General features: G+C 44.1%; 1 protein-coding gene and 1 non-coding gene across 2 annotated transcripts in view; one reads left to right on the plus strand and one right to left on the minus strand.

Annotated features, from left to right (window-relative positions):
• Positions 1-15,421, minus strand: part of LONP1 (lon peptidase 1, mitochondrial) — a 48,500-nt gene that overhangs the window by 2,634 nt on the left and 30,445 nt on the right. The window contains exons 11-16 of the mRNA XM_058163242.1: positions 14,848-14,935; positions 14,092-14,214; positions 12,522-12,638; positions 11,537-11,677; positions 11,273-11,438; positions 6,820-7,028 (exon numbers count right to left, since the gene is read on the minus strand). Coding sequence (XP_058019225.1) covers positions 6,820-7,028; positions 11,273-11,438; positions 11,537-11,677; positions 12,522-12,638; positions 14,092-14,214; positions 14,848-14,935 — 844 coding nt within the window. The remainder of the gene's footprint in view (positions 1-6,819; positions 7,029-11,272; positions 11,439-11,536; positions 11,678-12,521; positions 12,639-14,091; positions 14,215-14,847; positions 14,936-15,421) is intronic.
• LOC131189411 (U2 spliceosomal RNA) lies at positions 1,366-1,556 on the plus strand. The gene has a single exon (XR_009153025.1). It is a non-coding gene; the product is annotated as a U2 spliceosomal RNA (small nuclear RNA).

Below are 15,421 nucleotides of genomic sequence, written 5' to 3' on the forward strand. Positions count from 1 at the left end.
TTTATACCATAATACTGCTCCAATTCCCTGGGTTCTAACTTTTTTTCTCACTTGTAACTTCATTCCCAAGTTTGTTCCCCCAATATTGTTTAACTTTACCCTCTCTGCTTTTTCCATCCTATTGTTCCTTTGTATTTTTCCTCAACCTGAAAGTGTTTTTAACCTGATTATCAGATTATAGTGTGTTCAAAAGTAAACTATTAATCTGTACCACAAAGGTTTTTTATGTTCCAGGTTAATAATTATTAGCAATGTGTTTATAAAGTTCTTTTGACAAAAATGCACATTCTTTTTGCTCATATTCATAAAGAACCGATCCATGGACCAAATTAAATGGGTTAAGCCCTTAAAACTGCCATAAAGCAACAGAACGACAACACCTCCTATTATTTTATTTATTACCCTGTTTTCTGTTCAGTTTTCCACCTGGTTCTCAAGACTACTTCTCCCAAAGATATTTATTATTCATTGGAAGACTGATGGAGAGTGGGGGGCAATCTGGCAGGAATAGATTATTATGAGGTAAAGGTAAAAGTTCCCCTTGCATATATGTGCTAGTTGTTTCCGACTCTAGGGGGCGGTGCTCATCTCTGTTTCAAAGACGAAGAGCCAGCGCTGTCCAAAGATGTCTCCGTGGTCATGTGGCCAGCATGACTCAATGCCAAAGGCGCACGGAACGCTGTTACTTCCCAAAAAAGGTGGTCCTTATTTTTCTACTTGCATTTTTTACATGCTTTTGAACTGCTAGGTTCGCAGAAGCTGGGACAAGTAACGGGAGCTCACCCCGTTACGTGGCACTAGAGATTTGAACTGCTGTTCAAATTATAGAAAGTAAATAAAACTATCACCTTTGTTCAGAATAGCTATGTATACTGTGATCAAATCAAAACTTGAAAAGAGAGCAAGCAAAGTTTTTTATTACAACTAAGTATTTTGGAACAGACTTGGGAAATCCAAAGTGTACAGGAAATGTCATCATGCTCCTGAAAGCACATGAAACCTTACAGTAAAGGGAAAACTCCTGCAACCTCTACTGGTAGGCAGATGAATAACACCTATGCAAAGCATCATGGGGGAAATGGGAAGGCTTATGCAGATTTCAAACCAATCACAGTTAGAATACTCATATAGGCATTCAAGAAATCCATATAAGTGAAAAGTTTTCAAATTTTCTGCAATTGTATTTTATAATAGATGGCTACTTCCTTGGACAATGAACATAAGAATATTCACAGAACAAGTCTGTGAAGATTACAAACGATATCTACTATAAAAGGGGTGAAATGCTCAGCCGCTTGAATTTGCTCACAGTTACCACAATGTTGCTTTGAAAAGATGGGCTTTTACCTTGGCCTTTCCTAGCTTATCGCTTCTCGGCCTTTTGGCTAAGATCAAGTGTAGTATCTGTTCTTATCAGTTTAATATCTGATATGTTCTCTATTTGAGAACTATATATTAAATGGATTTTTGGAACTAGGAGATGGTTTAAGGGCTTGCTCTATCCACTCCAAGCATCAGCCTGGTATTGCAGTACTTCCAGGATTGGTGCACCTCCCCTTGGGGGGATGATTATAATTGTTCAAAAAATAGAAATAATAAAGTGGTTTTAAGTCAGCCAATAAGAAAGCATAATTTGCTTTAAGGTGTCTCTGGGGAGGTACTAACAAGGCCCAGTTCTCACAGCCTGCAATACACTTCAGGATTGTGATTGTGAACTTATGGTATTTAATATACATTTACTGTATTTACATTTACTGTATGAGAAACAGGCTCAAGCTTAATCCCTCCAAGACGGAGTGGCTGTGGATGCCGGCACCCCGGTACAGTCAGCTGCAGATGCGGCTGTCCGTCGGGGGCGAGTCATTGGCCCCGACGGAGAAGGTGCGCAACTTGGGCGTGCTCCTGGATGGACGGTTGTCTTTTGAAGATCATTTGACGACCGTCTCCAGGAGAGCTTTTTATCAGGTTCGCCTGATTCGCCAGTTGCGTCCCTTCCTGGACCGGCATGCCCTATCCACGGTCACTCATGCTCTCGTTACATCTCGCCTGGACTACTGCAATGCTCTCTACATGGGGCTCCCCTTGAAGAGCACTCGGAGACTCCAGTTAGTCCAGAATGCGGCTGCGCGGGTTATTGAGGGAGCAGCACGTAGCTCCCATGTAACACCTATCCTGCGCAGACTGCACTGGCTACCTGTGGTCTTCCGGGTGCGCTTCAAGGTTTTGGTGACGACCTTTAAAGCGCTCCATGGCTTAGGACCGGGATATTTACGGGACTGTCTTCTGCCAGCTTCAATCTCCCAGCGACCGGTGCGTTCTCACAGAGAGGGACTCCTTAGGGTGCCGTCAGCCAAACAATGTCGGCTGGCAGCCCCCAGAGGGAGGGCCTTCTCTGTGGGGGCTCCTACCCTGTGGAATGAGCTTCCCCCTGGACTCCGACAATTGTCTGACCTTAGGACCTTTCGCCGCGAACTTAAAACCTATTTGTTCTGTCTCGCTGGACTGGCTTGATTTAAAAAAAAAAATTTTTTTTTTTAAATTTGATTAATTGGGGTTTTAAATTTTTAATAATTTATAGGGTGTAATTGTGTTTTAGTTTTGGCCAATTGAATGAGTTTTTTAAGGGTTGTTTTTTAATATTGTTTGTTTTCCTGTATTTTAACTGGCTGTTCACCGCCCTGAGTCCCTCGGGAGAAGGGCGGTCTATAAATTAAATTATTATTATTATTATTATTATTATTATTGTTGTTGTTATTATTATTATTATTATTATTATTATTATTATTATTATTATTATTATTATTTTGCATGCAGCCACCGCCAGACCATTCTCCCTTCACTCAATGCAGTCCAAGCTAAAAGGTTGAACATGCCTACCTTATATAAAGCTTCCATTGCAGTATAAATATATATACTAAGTATATACTTACTTAACTACTCTATGTAACCCTCCCAATTCATAGATTCTTGTTTCCTTTTGTGGAATACCATAAAAAACAGGTTTTATAAAATATTAATGGTTCTACCACTGTTATTTTGAGAAGATTCCAGGAATCCAAAAGAGATTTCTGGGAATCTTATTTCCCAAAAGCCTCCAGCTGCCCCGCCCCAAGGCTCCATCTTCTAAATATAGCTTGGAAATAGCAAGCAAGACTTCCCTGGATTGTGCAAATGTTTGTGAGGTGTAACGGTAGTGTAAAGGTATCTGGAATCACCTCGAATATGATATATGAATATCTTGCAAATATTTTGGGGCCCTCTTACAAATATTCTCAAGGCAGATCTCTCTCTTAGTAAAGCATTAAGCCCGGTACTTTACATAAGAGGATTTCTGTCATCCAAAAGTAACATCCCTGCCAGAACCATGAAAAGTGTATCTCTTCACAGATACTGTAACATCATATGTCAGCTTCTGTGAAGACCTATGTGTACCTACAAGGAACTTGCGAATACACAGTAATAACAAACCTTGGTTTACACCTAAACTTAAGCAGCTACGACATTCCAAAGAGGAAGCCTACAGAAAAGGTGATAAAATGCTGTACAATCAGGCCAGAAATGCACTAACAAGGGAGATAAGAGCAGCAAAAAGAAGCTACTCTGAAAAGCTAAAGAATCAATTCTCAGCAAATGAACCAGCAAACATGTGGAAAACTCTTAAAAATATCACCGGCTATGGCAAACCTTCTTCCCAGGCTGAAGGTAATCAACAACTGGCAGATGACCTGAATGAGTTTTACTGCAGGTTTGAAAGGAAACTACAGCCACCTATCTCCACAACCCCCATCTCAGACACACCAACAACAGCCAAGCCTCCTACAACTGACCCCATTTCATTGGGTTCACAACCCCTAGTGATCACAGAAAAGGAAGTGCAGGACCTATTTCACAGACAAAAGCCAGGAAAAGCTCCAGGCCCAGACAAGATAACTCCTTCTTGCTTAAAAGTCTGTGCTGACCAATTGGCCCCCATCTTCACCCATATTTTCAATAAATCACTAGAGATGTGCTATGTTCCTTCTTGCTTCAAACGCTCTACCATCATCCCAGTGCCGAAGAAGCCCACCATCAAGGAACTGAATGACTACAGACCAGTTGCTCTAACATCTGTAGTCATGAAAACCTTTGAAAGGCTAGTGCTTTCCTACCTGAAAACCATCACGAATCCGCTGTTAGACCCCTTGCAATTTGCATACCGAGCAAATAGATCAACAGATGATGCTGTTAATATGGCTCTGCACTACATCCTACAACATCTTGAGTCTCCAAAGACCTATGCAAGGGTCCTTTTTGTAGACTTTAGTTCAGCATTCAATACCATCATTCCAGACATTCTTCTAACTAAGCTAAACCAGCTACAGGTACCGGAACAGACTTGTAAGTGGATCACAAGCTTCCTAACAAACAGGAAGCAGCAGGTGAAGCTAAGCAAGATCACATCAAATACCTGTACAATTAGCACAGGGCCCCCCCAAGGCTGTGTGCTCTCCCACTTCTCTTCTCTCTGTATACCAATGACTGCATCTCCAATGATCCATTTGTTAAGCTACTGAAGTTCGCAGATGACACAACAGTGATTGGTCTCATTCGAGACAATGGTGAATCCGCATATAGGCGAGAGGTCGAGCGACTAGCCTTGTGGTGCAACCAAAACAATCTGGAACTGAACACACGCAAAACCGTAGAATTGGAGGTAGGCTTTAGGAAAAACCCTTCCATACTTCCACCTCTCACAATACTTGACAACACAGTATCAACAGTAGAAACCTTCAAATTTCTGGGTTCTATCATATCGCAAGATCTCAAATGGACAGCTAACATCAAAACATCATTAAAAAGGACAACAAAGAATGTTCTTTCTGCGCCAACTCAGTAAGCTCAATCTGCCCAAGGAGCTGCTGATCCAATTCTACAGAGGAATTATTGAGTCTGTCATTTGCACCTCTATAACTGTCTGGTTCGGTTCTGCAACCCAACAAGAAAAACACAGACTTCAGAGGATAATTAGAACTGCAGAAAAATAATTGCTACCAACTTGCCTTCCATTGAGGACCTGTATACTGCACGAATCAAGAAGAGGGCCGTGAAAATATTTGCAGATCCCTCGCATCCTGGACATAAACTGTTTCAACTCCTACCCTCAAAGCAGCTATAGAGCACTGCACACCAGAACAACTAGACACAAGAACAGTTTTTCCCGAAGGCCATCACTCTGCTAAACAAATAATTCCCTCAACACTGTCAGACTATTTACTGAATCTGCACTACTATTAATCGTTTCATAGTTCCCATCACCAATCTCTTTCCACTTATGACTGTATGACTATAACTTGTTGCTGGCAATCCTTATGATTTATATTGATATATTGATCATCAATTGTGTTGTAAATGTTGTACCTTGATGAACGTATCTTTTCTTTTATGTACACTGAGAGCATATGCACCAAGACAAATTCCTTGTGTGTCCAATCACACTTGGCCAATAAAATTCTATTCTATTCTATTCTATTCTATTCTATTCTATTCTATTCTTAGTTAAGATATAGGAGGAAACTGATGGTTTGCAGCGAGTCTAGTTCCCTGTGTTCCAACATGATAGTAAGAAATGTTCCAATAACAATTTCTCAGCTACCCAACAGCCTAAGGCAGTGATGGCTGACCTTTTTGCCATCGCGTGCCAGGAGTAGGGGGGGCGGAGGAGGGTCGCGCGCACATACACACACCCATAATTTTATGCACCCCACCTCCGTGCATGTGACCCCCCCCATGCTCCCCATGCTCCTGGTACATGATGGTCCAGTAGGCCTGTTTTTCTTTCTCACCAGGGTCCAGAGCCTTTCTAGAGTCTCCCCCAGCCGAGGCCCTGCAGAGGCCAGAAACGGCCCATTTGCCAGCTTCTGGTGGGACCTCCAGAGGGCCTCGGGGGGGGGGAGGCCATTTTTGCCCTCCCCAGACTCCTAGAAAGGCTCTGGAGGCTGAGGACAGCAAAAAAATGGCCTTTCCCAGAACCCAGAAGGCCCAAAAATCAGCTGGCCGGCACGCACATGCATGCCAGAGCTGAGTTCGCGTGTCCACCGATATGGCTACACGTGCCAGCTGTGGCACCCGTGCCCTAGGTTCGCCATCACGGGCCTAAGGGACAAAAATGTTCAGTGGGGATTTTTAAGATTGGAGTTCCGCAATTGTAAATGAACAAAATGCATTAACTTCATTACTGAGAAAAGCATAAGAAAAAAAGTTTCCATCCAGAGCCAAATGCAAGGACCTGAAGACAAGGTGAGTTCCTTGCCTGTTTTAATACAAACTTATTGCTATGAAACTTCAGAATCTATTCAGGAAACAGGTGCATCCCAAGCTCATAAGAGAAAATCTAGAAACAAAGTAGGCATAAGCATGATTAAAAGAGTTTGGTGTGATTTCAGGCTTGAAACCTGAAACTAGCTTTAGGAAAAAAGAAAAAAAAAGCCTAGTTCTGTTTAAGGAACAAAGCCAGTTGGATGACTCTGGATTAATCCTCCTCTTTCCACCAGAAAACCAGCACGGACTTAACCAGATAATCACCACGGGTCACGTCTGATTTGAAGGTAACTGCCCCACACCCACAAAAAGTTGTCTAGACGTGCGTAACAAAAAACTCCACCTGCTCTGTGTAGGAAAGAGGGGAACAAACAACTTGCTCAGTATCAACACACCCTAATTGTTGTGCAGTTGGGAATGGAGTTGAGCACTATCAGGGTCAACCATAAATTCCATTTTACTATGAAATGCATGTCATGCTAAATAGAGAACAGAATAGAAAGATTGTGAAGTGCTAAGTACCTCTGGCACATGTACATGGATGTGGGAGGTCATCAAGAAGTCATTGGTGGGCATCTTCTCCATCAGAAAAGCCCGGGCAAACGTGTAGGCAATTTTGGCACTCTCCTTCATTACATCTCCCAGTTGACCTGTCATTTCAAGAGTCCCATCTTTGCTTTCCTTGTCTTTGGGACGCCGGAGAGAAGTCTCTATGAACAAGGTTGAGCCGCCTGAGGAGAAAAGCCAAACCAAGCATGAAATCCATTCTGGACTCAACTCTACCACCTAGTAAAACTAATTGTTCTTGGGTATAAGTCCAATTTACTAGCTTCCATCTTTTGTCTTGCAACCAAAGCAAATGAAAACTTGATTTATAATGTGCCCTTCATTAGGGCATGATCCAGGGGTGAAATGCTCCCAGTTCGGACCGGATTGCGCGATCCGGTAGCGATGGGGGCAGGTAGTTCAGAGAACCGGTTGCAAAAATCCCTGCCCCCCACCACTGCCCACGCCTCGCTGTTCCTCTTCTCTGTCCCTGAAGCTCTTGGTGGTGATATAGCTGCAAATGGCCTTAAATGACTGCCGCAGCGCTCCCAAAAAAAGGCAATTAGTAGACTGGTGCCTCTATTTTTAAAGAAGGTAGACCGATGCGCTCCCAAGTTTTGTATACTTTATTATTTTTATTATTTATTATTATTGGCCATGCCCATTCAGTCACCTGACCACCAAGCCACGCCCACCAATTATGCCATGCTCACAGAACCGGTAGGGAAAATTTTTAGACTTCACCCCTGGCATGATCTAATAAATCAAAACTAAGACATTGGAAAGAAGCAACGAACGGGTAATGTTTGGAAAAGGATTTTGCCCATCTACCAGGAAGTTCTTCAAACAGGCATCAATGAAGCCACCTTCTTCTAGCTTCATGACTTAGGAGACAGGATATAGAATAAGTTTACTGTATACAGGTACCGTGTTTCTCCAAAAAGACGACCCACCTTGAAAAGAAGCCCTATCACATTTTTGAGCACATGCAATCAAATTAAGCCCCACCCACAAAATTAGCCCTAATTAAGATCCCGCCCACTCCGGGGTGCAGGGGATAGGGTGAGGCACACAGGTAAAAAATAAGCTAGGGTGGGGATAGGGGGGTGGAGCTGCCCTACTTACCAGGCCTCACACACCCCGACACCTGCCTCGCCTTCTTCTGCGGCTGCTTGCTGCCACTCGCACACATCGCCCCGGCCTCCATTTCACCTTCATTTTATTTTATTTATTTATTTATTTTGTCACAACATCATACAAAAAGATTATATAGTATATAACCATGTAAACATATATAGGAAGAAGAAAAGAAAAACAATAGGACAGGAACGGTAGGCACGTTTGTGCGCTTATGCACGCCCCTTATGGTCCTCTTAGGAATGGGGTGAGGTCAATAGTAGAAAGTTTTTGGTTAAAGCTTTTAGGATTATGGGAAGAGACCACAGAGTCAGGTAAAGTATTCCAAGCACTGATGATTCTGTTGCAGAAGTCATATTTTCTGCAATCTAGATTAAAGCGGTTAACATTAAGTTTAAATCTATTGGTTGCTCTTGTATTATTGCAATTAAAGCTGAAGTAGTCTTTGACAGGAAGGACATTACAATAGATGATTCTGTGAGTTAAACTTAGGTCTTGTCGAAGGCGACAGAGTTCAAGTTTTCTAAGCCTAGGATTTCAAGTCTGGTGGGATAAGGTATTTTGTTGTTTTGAGAGGAATGGAGAACTCTTCTTGTAAAATATTTCTGGACACGTTCAATTGTACTGATTTCAGAGATGTGGTGAGGGTTCCAAACAGGTGAGCTGTATTCTAGAATTGGTCTAGCAAATGTTTTATATGCTCTGGTTAGTAGTGTGGTGTTTTGGAAAGAAGCTACACAAAATTAGGTTTACAACTCTTAGAGCTTTTTTGCTATGTAGTTGCAGTGGGCTTTGGCACTTAGATCATTTGACATGAAAACTCCAAGGTCTTTAACGGGATGGGGTCGTCTGTAAGGTAATGTCCATCTAGTATGTACTTAGTTTTGGGTTCTTTTTCCTATATGTAAGACTGAGCATTTGCTGGTTGAAATTTGGAGCTGCCAATTTTAGACCAAGCGTTAGATGGTCAAGGTCGTTTTGAATGATAGAAGTGTTGTCTGTGGTGTTAAATAGTTTGACATCGTCAGCAAAGAGAACACAATTACTTGAGATATGGTCACAAAGATCATTAATGTATAGTATAAAGAGTGTTGGTCCAAGGACGCTGCCTTGAGGAACGCCACTCTTGACAGGAACAGGATTTGATAAAGCATTGCCAATTTTGAACACTTGTTGTCTGTTAGACAGAAAAGCAGATATCCATTTGTGGAGGGGTCCTGAGATGCCATAGGATGTTAGTTTAAGGAGAAGTTTATCGTGTACTACTGAGTCAAAAGCTTTGCAGAAGTCTATGTAGATTGCATCTATTGATTTGCCTTGATCTAGATTTGAAGTCCATGTTTTTGCAGTGGAGAAGTTGTAAGTTGCATGATAGCTTTTTCCTGAAACCAAATTGTTTGTTGGAGAGTAGGTTGTTAGTTCAGATGCGTTCAGATGCCTTCCTGACAAAACAGAGGCTGGGGCGATGCGTGTGAGTAGCGGCAAGTGGCCGGAGAAGAAGTGGGCCAGCAGCGGGTTCCTGCTGGGTGGGGCTGTTGGTGTTATCGCTGTGAGGTGAGTCAATAATTAGAACCCTCCAAAAAGAAGGACTAGCTGTTTTTTCAGGGGTCAAAAGAAAATAAGACCCAACCTTCTTTTTGGAGAAACACGGTATTGACTTATGACCGGTTGCTTAGCAACCATTCAAAATTACGAGAGACCCCCCAAAAAGGTACAGGTAATCCTTGATTTAACAACAGTTCATTTAGTGACCATTCAAAGTTACAAAGGCATTGAAAAATGTGACCTATGACTGTTTTTCACACTTATGACCATTGCAGCATCCTCATGGTCACATGATCAAAATTCAGATGCTTGTGGTTCAGATTTATGATGGTTGCAGTATCCTGGAGTCATGTGTTACGAGACCGCCTGCTGTTACCCTTTGCCTGCCACCGACCCGTACGCTCTCACAGAGGGGCTTCTCAGGGTGCCGTCCGCCAAACAGTGTCGGCTGGCGGCCCCCAGGAGTAGGGCCTTCTCTGTGGGGGCAGTGATGCTCTGGAACGAACTTCCCCCTGGCCTGCGTCAAGTGCCTGATCTTCGGACCTTCCGTCGTGAGCTCAAAACACATTTATTCATTCAAGCGGGACTGGCATAACTAGTGTTGGATTTTAATTGGGTTTTCTTACTATTTTAAAATTTAAAATTTAATTTTTAACTATCAGCCTTTATAATTTGTTTTGTTTTAATTGTTATCTTAATTGTATATATTTTGTTTTTTACCGTTGACTGTACACCGCCCTGAGTCCTTCGGGAGAAGGGCGGTATAAAAATTTAATAAATAATAATAATAATAATAAAATAATAATAATCAGCTTTTGCGACTTTCTGACAAGCAAAGTCAGTGGGGAAATTCAGATTCACCTAACAACCATGTTACTAACTTTACAACTATGGCAAGAGAAGTCCTAAAATGGGGCAAACTCACTTAAATGTTTCACTTAGCAACATAAATCTTGGGCTCAGTTGTGGTCATAACTCAAGGACTACCTGTATTTATGAACCAGATTCAGAGATTCAATGGGACCCACCTCCTGTGGTCACATGGGCACATTTTGAATGCTGGGGAACTGGCATGCATTTACATCTGTTCTGGAGCAGCCCATGGTCACATAACTGTGATTTATGTTTTTTTTTTCAGGAAACCAGCATTTACTTCTGGTTTCTGACAACAAATGCCCCATTGCAAACAATGGCTTCACTTAATGACTAATGCAAAGAAAGTCAAAAAAGTTGGGTTGGTCATATGATGACCCACTTAAGAACTGTCATGACTTATGACTAATTGCTGGCTCAATTACCGTTGTAAGCTGAGGACTACCGTACCTCTACCCTTCAGAATCCCATCTCCTATCAAAGGGTCATGAGAGGCCAAATATCCACTCTGCTCTCCATGAACCTGAGTCTCCTCAAAAGGGATCCAAACTTTGGCTGTCCACATTTTGTGTCAACAGATTCCATGATACTTGTTTGTTTATTTCTCTCCTTGTCTGTCTTTGACTCTCCAGGCGTACCACTTTCATTGGAGGATCCTGAGAGCTAGCACCGTGAAAAGAAAACATTTCCTGCTTTTTCCACTTTCTGTACATGCTTGCTTTATATAGGCCCATCATCCCTTATCCTGGCCTAAGTTGCCCTTCCTAGCCTCCCTTCCCCCATTGTCCACATTAAAATCGGAAACAGAAGAACCGAGCATTCGATCAAGACCGGTGCCCGTGCTAAGATTTGAACCATCTGATGGTGGCCTCACCCATTGCTGTCCAGGCGAGGCCCATCACCACCCCGGGAGGAGTCACATCGTACATCCGATCAACCGTGAAAATGGGCTTCCCAACGAAATCCTGGAGGTTTGCGGGTGTTACATCAACTTTCTCCTTTTCTCCGCTGACAATTTTGTATGCAGATTTTCGAAGGACCTGAGCGCGTGTGGGGGAAAGAGGGCGCGAGAAGCTCGTGAGAAAATACGCACAGATAAGTCTCAATGCCTCTCCCTCAAAATATATGACGGCCTCACCTTCTCTATTTGCTTCTGGAGGTTCCTCACACCACTTTCCCTGCAGTACTGCTTAATGAGGACTGTCAGCACATCCTGCGTGATGCTGGCCTTGCTTTCATCCAATCCACAGAGTACACGAGCTTGAGGAACCAAATATCTCTGGCAGGAAAGAAGAAGAAAGACCCTAAGGCAGGGGTCAGCAACCCGTGGCTCTGGAGCCGCATGTGGCTCTTTCATCCCTCTGCTGTGGCTCCCTGTCACTGGTCGCTCCACAATTGATAGGACTTTCGGTTAGGACAGATAGAGGAAAAAGGACGACACTCTAGGAGGACTATGGGGGGAACCAAACTTCCAGTCGGCTCCAGAATTGAATGAGGGGCTTCCGGTTAGGACCTTTGTGGCTCTTTGAGTGTTTAAGGTTGCCGACCCCTGGCCTAAGGTATCAAATCCAAACTTCAGGGGGATTTAGTTCATAATAGCAATACCGATAGCATTTAAGACTTATATACTGCCCCCTAGTGGTTTACAGCACTCTCTGGGAGGTTTACAATGTCAGTCAGCACATTACCCCAAATATTCGGGTCCTCATTTTACCAACTTCAGAAATATGGAAGGCTGAGTCAACCTTGAGCCCGTTAGGATCGAACACCAGGCTGTGGGCAGAGTTAGCCTGCAATACTGCACTTTAACCACAGGGCTCAGTGTCCTACTCAGTGTGCAAGTTTCAACAAGCCCACTTCGAACTAATTTATGGATCATCCTTGTAGCTCTCCATTTTTAGGTATAAATATCTCCCATCCTTTATCTGATGATGTTTGGATATTCTTACTAATACAGAATAGAGCAAAATATCAATGTGTATTATCCATGATTACAACTGACAAGACTGTATTGGGTTTCCACTGCCCTGCTATAAATCAGGACACACCTATGTCAAATTTAAATTGAACAGAAAGAGATGCAGCAGATAAAAACTAATCTAAAACCAAGCTGGTGGTATTACCTCTGCTATTGCCAGTTTCTCTTGGGCGACATATCCTGAAACATTGATCATCTCCATCCTGTCTCGCAGGGGCTCTGGGATCGTTTCTGTCACATTGGCTGTGCAAATGAAAAGCACCTGGGAGGAAGGAAAAGGAAAGAAAAGAAGAGCAAGCCAATAAGATCTGTGTCTAAGGAAAAAGTCTTCTGGTTCAGGGCAAAAGTCTTTCTGGTCCAAGTCCCAAAGAGGCAACTGGACTTTCAGATTTTTCTTTGAAGACATTTCGCTTCTCATCCAAGAAACTTCTTCAGCTCTGACTGGATGGTGGGGAATGGGAGGATTTCTGCAAGGAATATAAATCCTGGTCTTTCCAAATGAATGAGAAAAAACACAGACATGCACAAGAGAGAGATAAACACACACACACAGGCATAGACACACACACACACACACACGCACACACACACACAGAGAGAGAGACATACTTAGAGAGAGATACATACACACACAGAGATATAGAAAGGGGGGAGATGGAGAGAGATACAGAGGGGGGAAGAGAGAGTGGGGAGAGAGAGACACACACACACAGAGATACAGAGAGAAGGGGAAAGAGGGAGAGGGGAGAGAGATATAGAGATATTACAGAGAGAAGGAGGAGAGAGAGGGGAGAGAGAGAGACCCAGAGATACAGAGAGAGAGAGAGAGGAGGGAGATATAGAGAGATACAGAGAGAGAGTGGGGTGAGAGAGATACAGAGAGACAGTCACAGAGATACAGAGAAGGGAGATAGACAGAGGAAGAGAGATACACAGGGGAAGAGAGGAGAGAGAAAGAGAGATATTACAGAGAGAAGGAGGAGAGAGAGGGGAGAGAGAGAGACCCAGAGATAAAGAGAGAGAGGGAGAGGGGGAGAGATATAGAGAGATACAGAGAGAGAGTGGGGTGGAGAGAGATACAGAGAGACAGTCACAGAGATACAGAGAAGGGAGATAGACAGAGGAAGAGAGATACGGGGAAGAGAGAGAGAGAGAGATACAGAGGAGAGGAGACATAGATACAGAGGAGGAGAGGGGAGAGACAGAGAGATACAGAGAGGGAGAAGGAGATACACAGAGAGGGGGAGAGAAACATAGAGAGATACAGAGAGGGGGAGAGGGAAAGAGGGGGAGAAAGATACAGAGAGGGGGGAAAAGAGGGGAAGATAGGGAGAGGGGGAGAGAGAGACACAGAGAGAGAGAGAGAGAGAGAGAGAGAAGGTTTTTGTGGTTCCTGGTTCTCTGCCCCAATGACTGGCTGGGTAGGCATGGCTGGGGGGTGTCATGTGACTAAGTGGGAGTGAGTGATGTTGAGTTGGCCACACCCACCCAGGTTTTGTGGCTCCCTGTGGTCTTTTTTTTCTGTGGGAAACGGGTCCAAATGGCTCTTTGAGTGTTTAAGGTTGCAGACCCGAGTTAGGCTAATGAAACATCTGCCAGGAAACAGGCAAGCTCAGAGAGCACCAAAGACCCCTCATTTCAACCCTGAGCTACAAATATTCTCTTTCTAACTGTTCTTTCCCAGATGCTGGGAAATCCAATGGGGAAAACCATACCTTGGAAAGATCCACGGCCACATCCAGGTAGTGATCCAGGAAGTTGGCATTCTGTTCTGGGTCCAGCAGCTCGAGGAGAGCGGAGGAAGGGTCTCCTTGATAGCCTCGCCCTATTTTATCCACCTGCATCACAGAGAGAAAAAGTCCATTGCTGTTGTGTCTCGCCCGCTCCCCCTGCCGCAGCCGGGCCCCTCTTATCTCCTGCCAGACGCTGATAGTGCTGAAGAATGTCCTGGCATGCCTCCAGCCCCCAGCCCTGGCACCATGCCCAGACAGGCCGAACAAACAAACCTCCCTCCGATAGCATGTGCGCCTGAAGCCAGCCACGAGCTGAGATTACTAACAGCTGGAGACGAAACAATGCAATGGATAGACCCACGCTTCCGGAGAATGGAGAGGCGACGTCACCAAAAGGAAGGGAGGGGCAGGCCTGGATAAGTGCTGAGTCATGGAGCCACACCCCATGGCCTATATAAGGGATCTGTTTTCTGGCATTCTCTGAGTCAGGCAAAGTCTAACTTGGATTGCTGAAGTCACTTCCTGATCTCCTGCCTGCCTTGAGAACTCTGATAGGACTTTGGCAGAGCTGCAGAGGCACGCTTGATACAGACTTCCCCGACCCGGCCGTCAGCGGAGGAGTGGGACACGACAATTGCTGTCACCCAACAGAATAAACCAAAAACAAAACAAAGGGAGCCAAATAACTGCAAGGCTGCATTTGGAAAACTGCCAGGAAGGAGGCTCATCTGCCCTCACCTCATCAATCAGGATCAAAGGGTTTTCCGTCTTAGTCTTCTTCAGGCACTGAATGATTTTCCCAGGCATGGCTCCCACGTATGTCCGCCTGTGTGGCAAGAATTGCAGTCAAATGACCAATATAGGCATGCAGACCAGGTAGAATACTTGCTTGTTTTTAAAAGGGCCCTCTTGAGAGTCCATGGGCGAGGATTAGCAATAGTGATAGTCCTTAGCCCAATAGACCACTTCACCAGTGGTGGGTTTTAATTTTTTTAATTACCGGTTCTGTGGGCGTGGCTTGGTAGGCGTGGCATGGCTTGGTGGACATGGCAGGGGAAGGATACTGTAAAATCTCCATTCCCTCCCCACTCCAGGGGAAGGTTACTGCAAAATCCACATTTCCTCCCCATTTGCTGGGACTTGGGAGGCAGAGAATAGATGGGGGCAGGGCCAGTTAGAATTTTTACTACCGGTTCTCCGAACTACTCAAAATTTCCGCTACTGGTTCTCCAGAACTGGTCAGAACCTGCAAAAACCCACCTCTGTACTCCACAGAACTTCATAGCACTCTCTCAGTTTACAGAGTCACCCA

Source organism: Ahaetulla prasina, chromosome 1 (genome assembly GCF_028640845.1).
Source record: "Ahaetulla prasina isolate Xishuangbanna chromosome 1, ASM2864084v1, whole genome shotgun sequence".
NCBI lineage: Eukaryota > Metazoa > Chordata > Lepidosauria > Squamata > Colubridae > Ahaetulla > Ahaetulla prasina.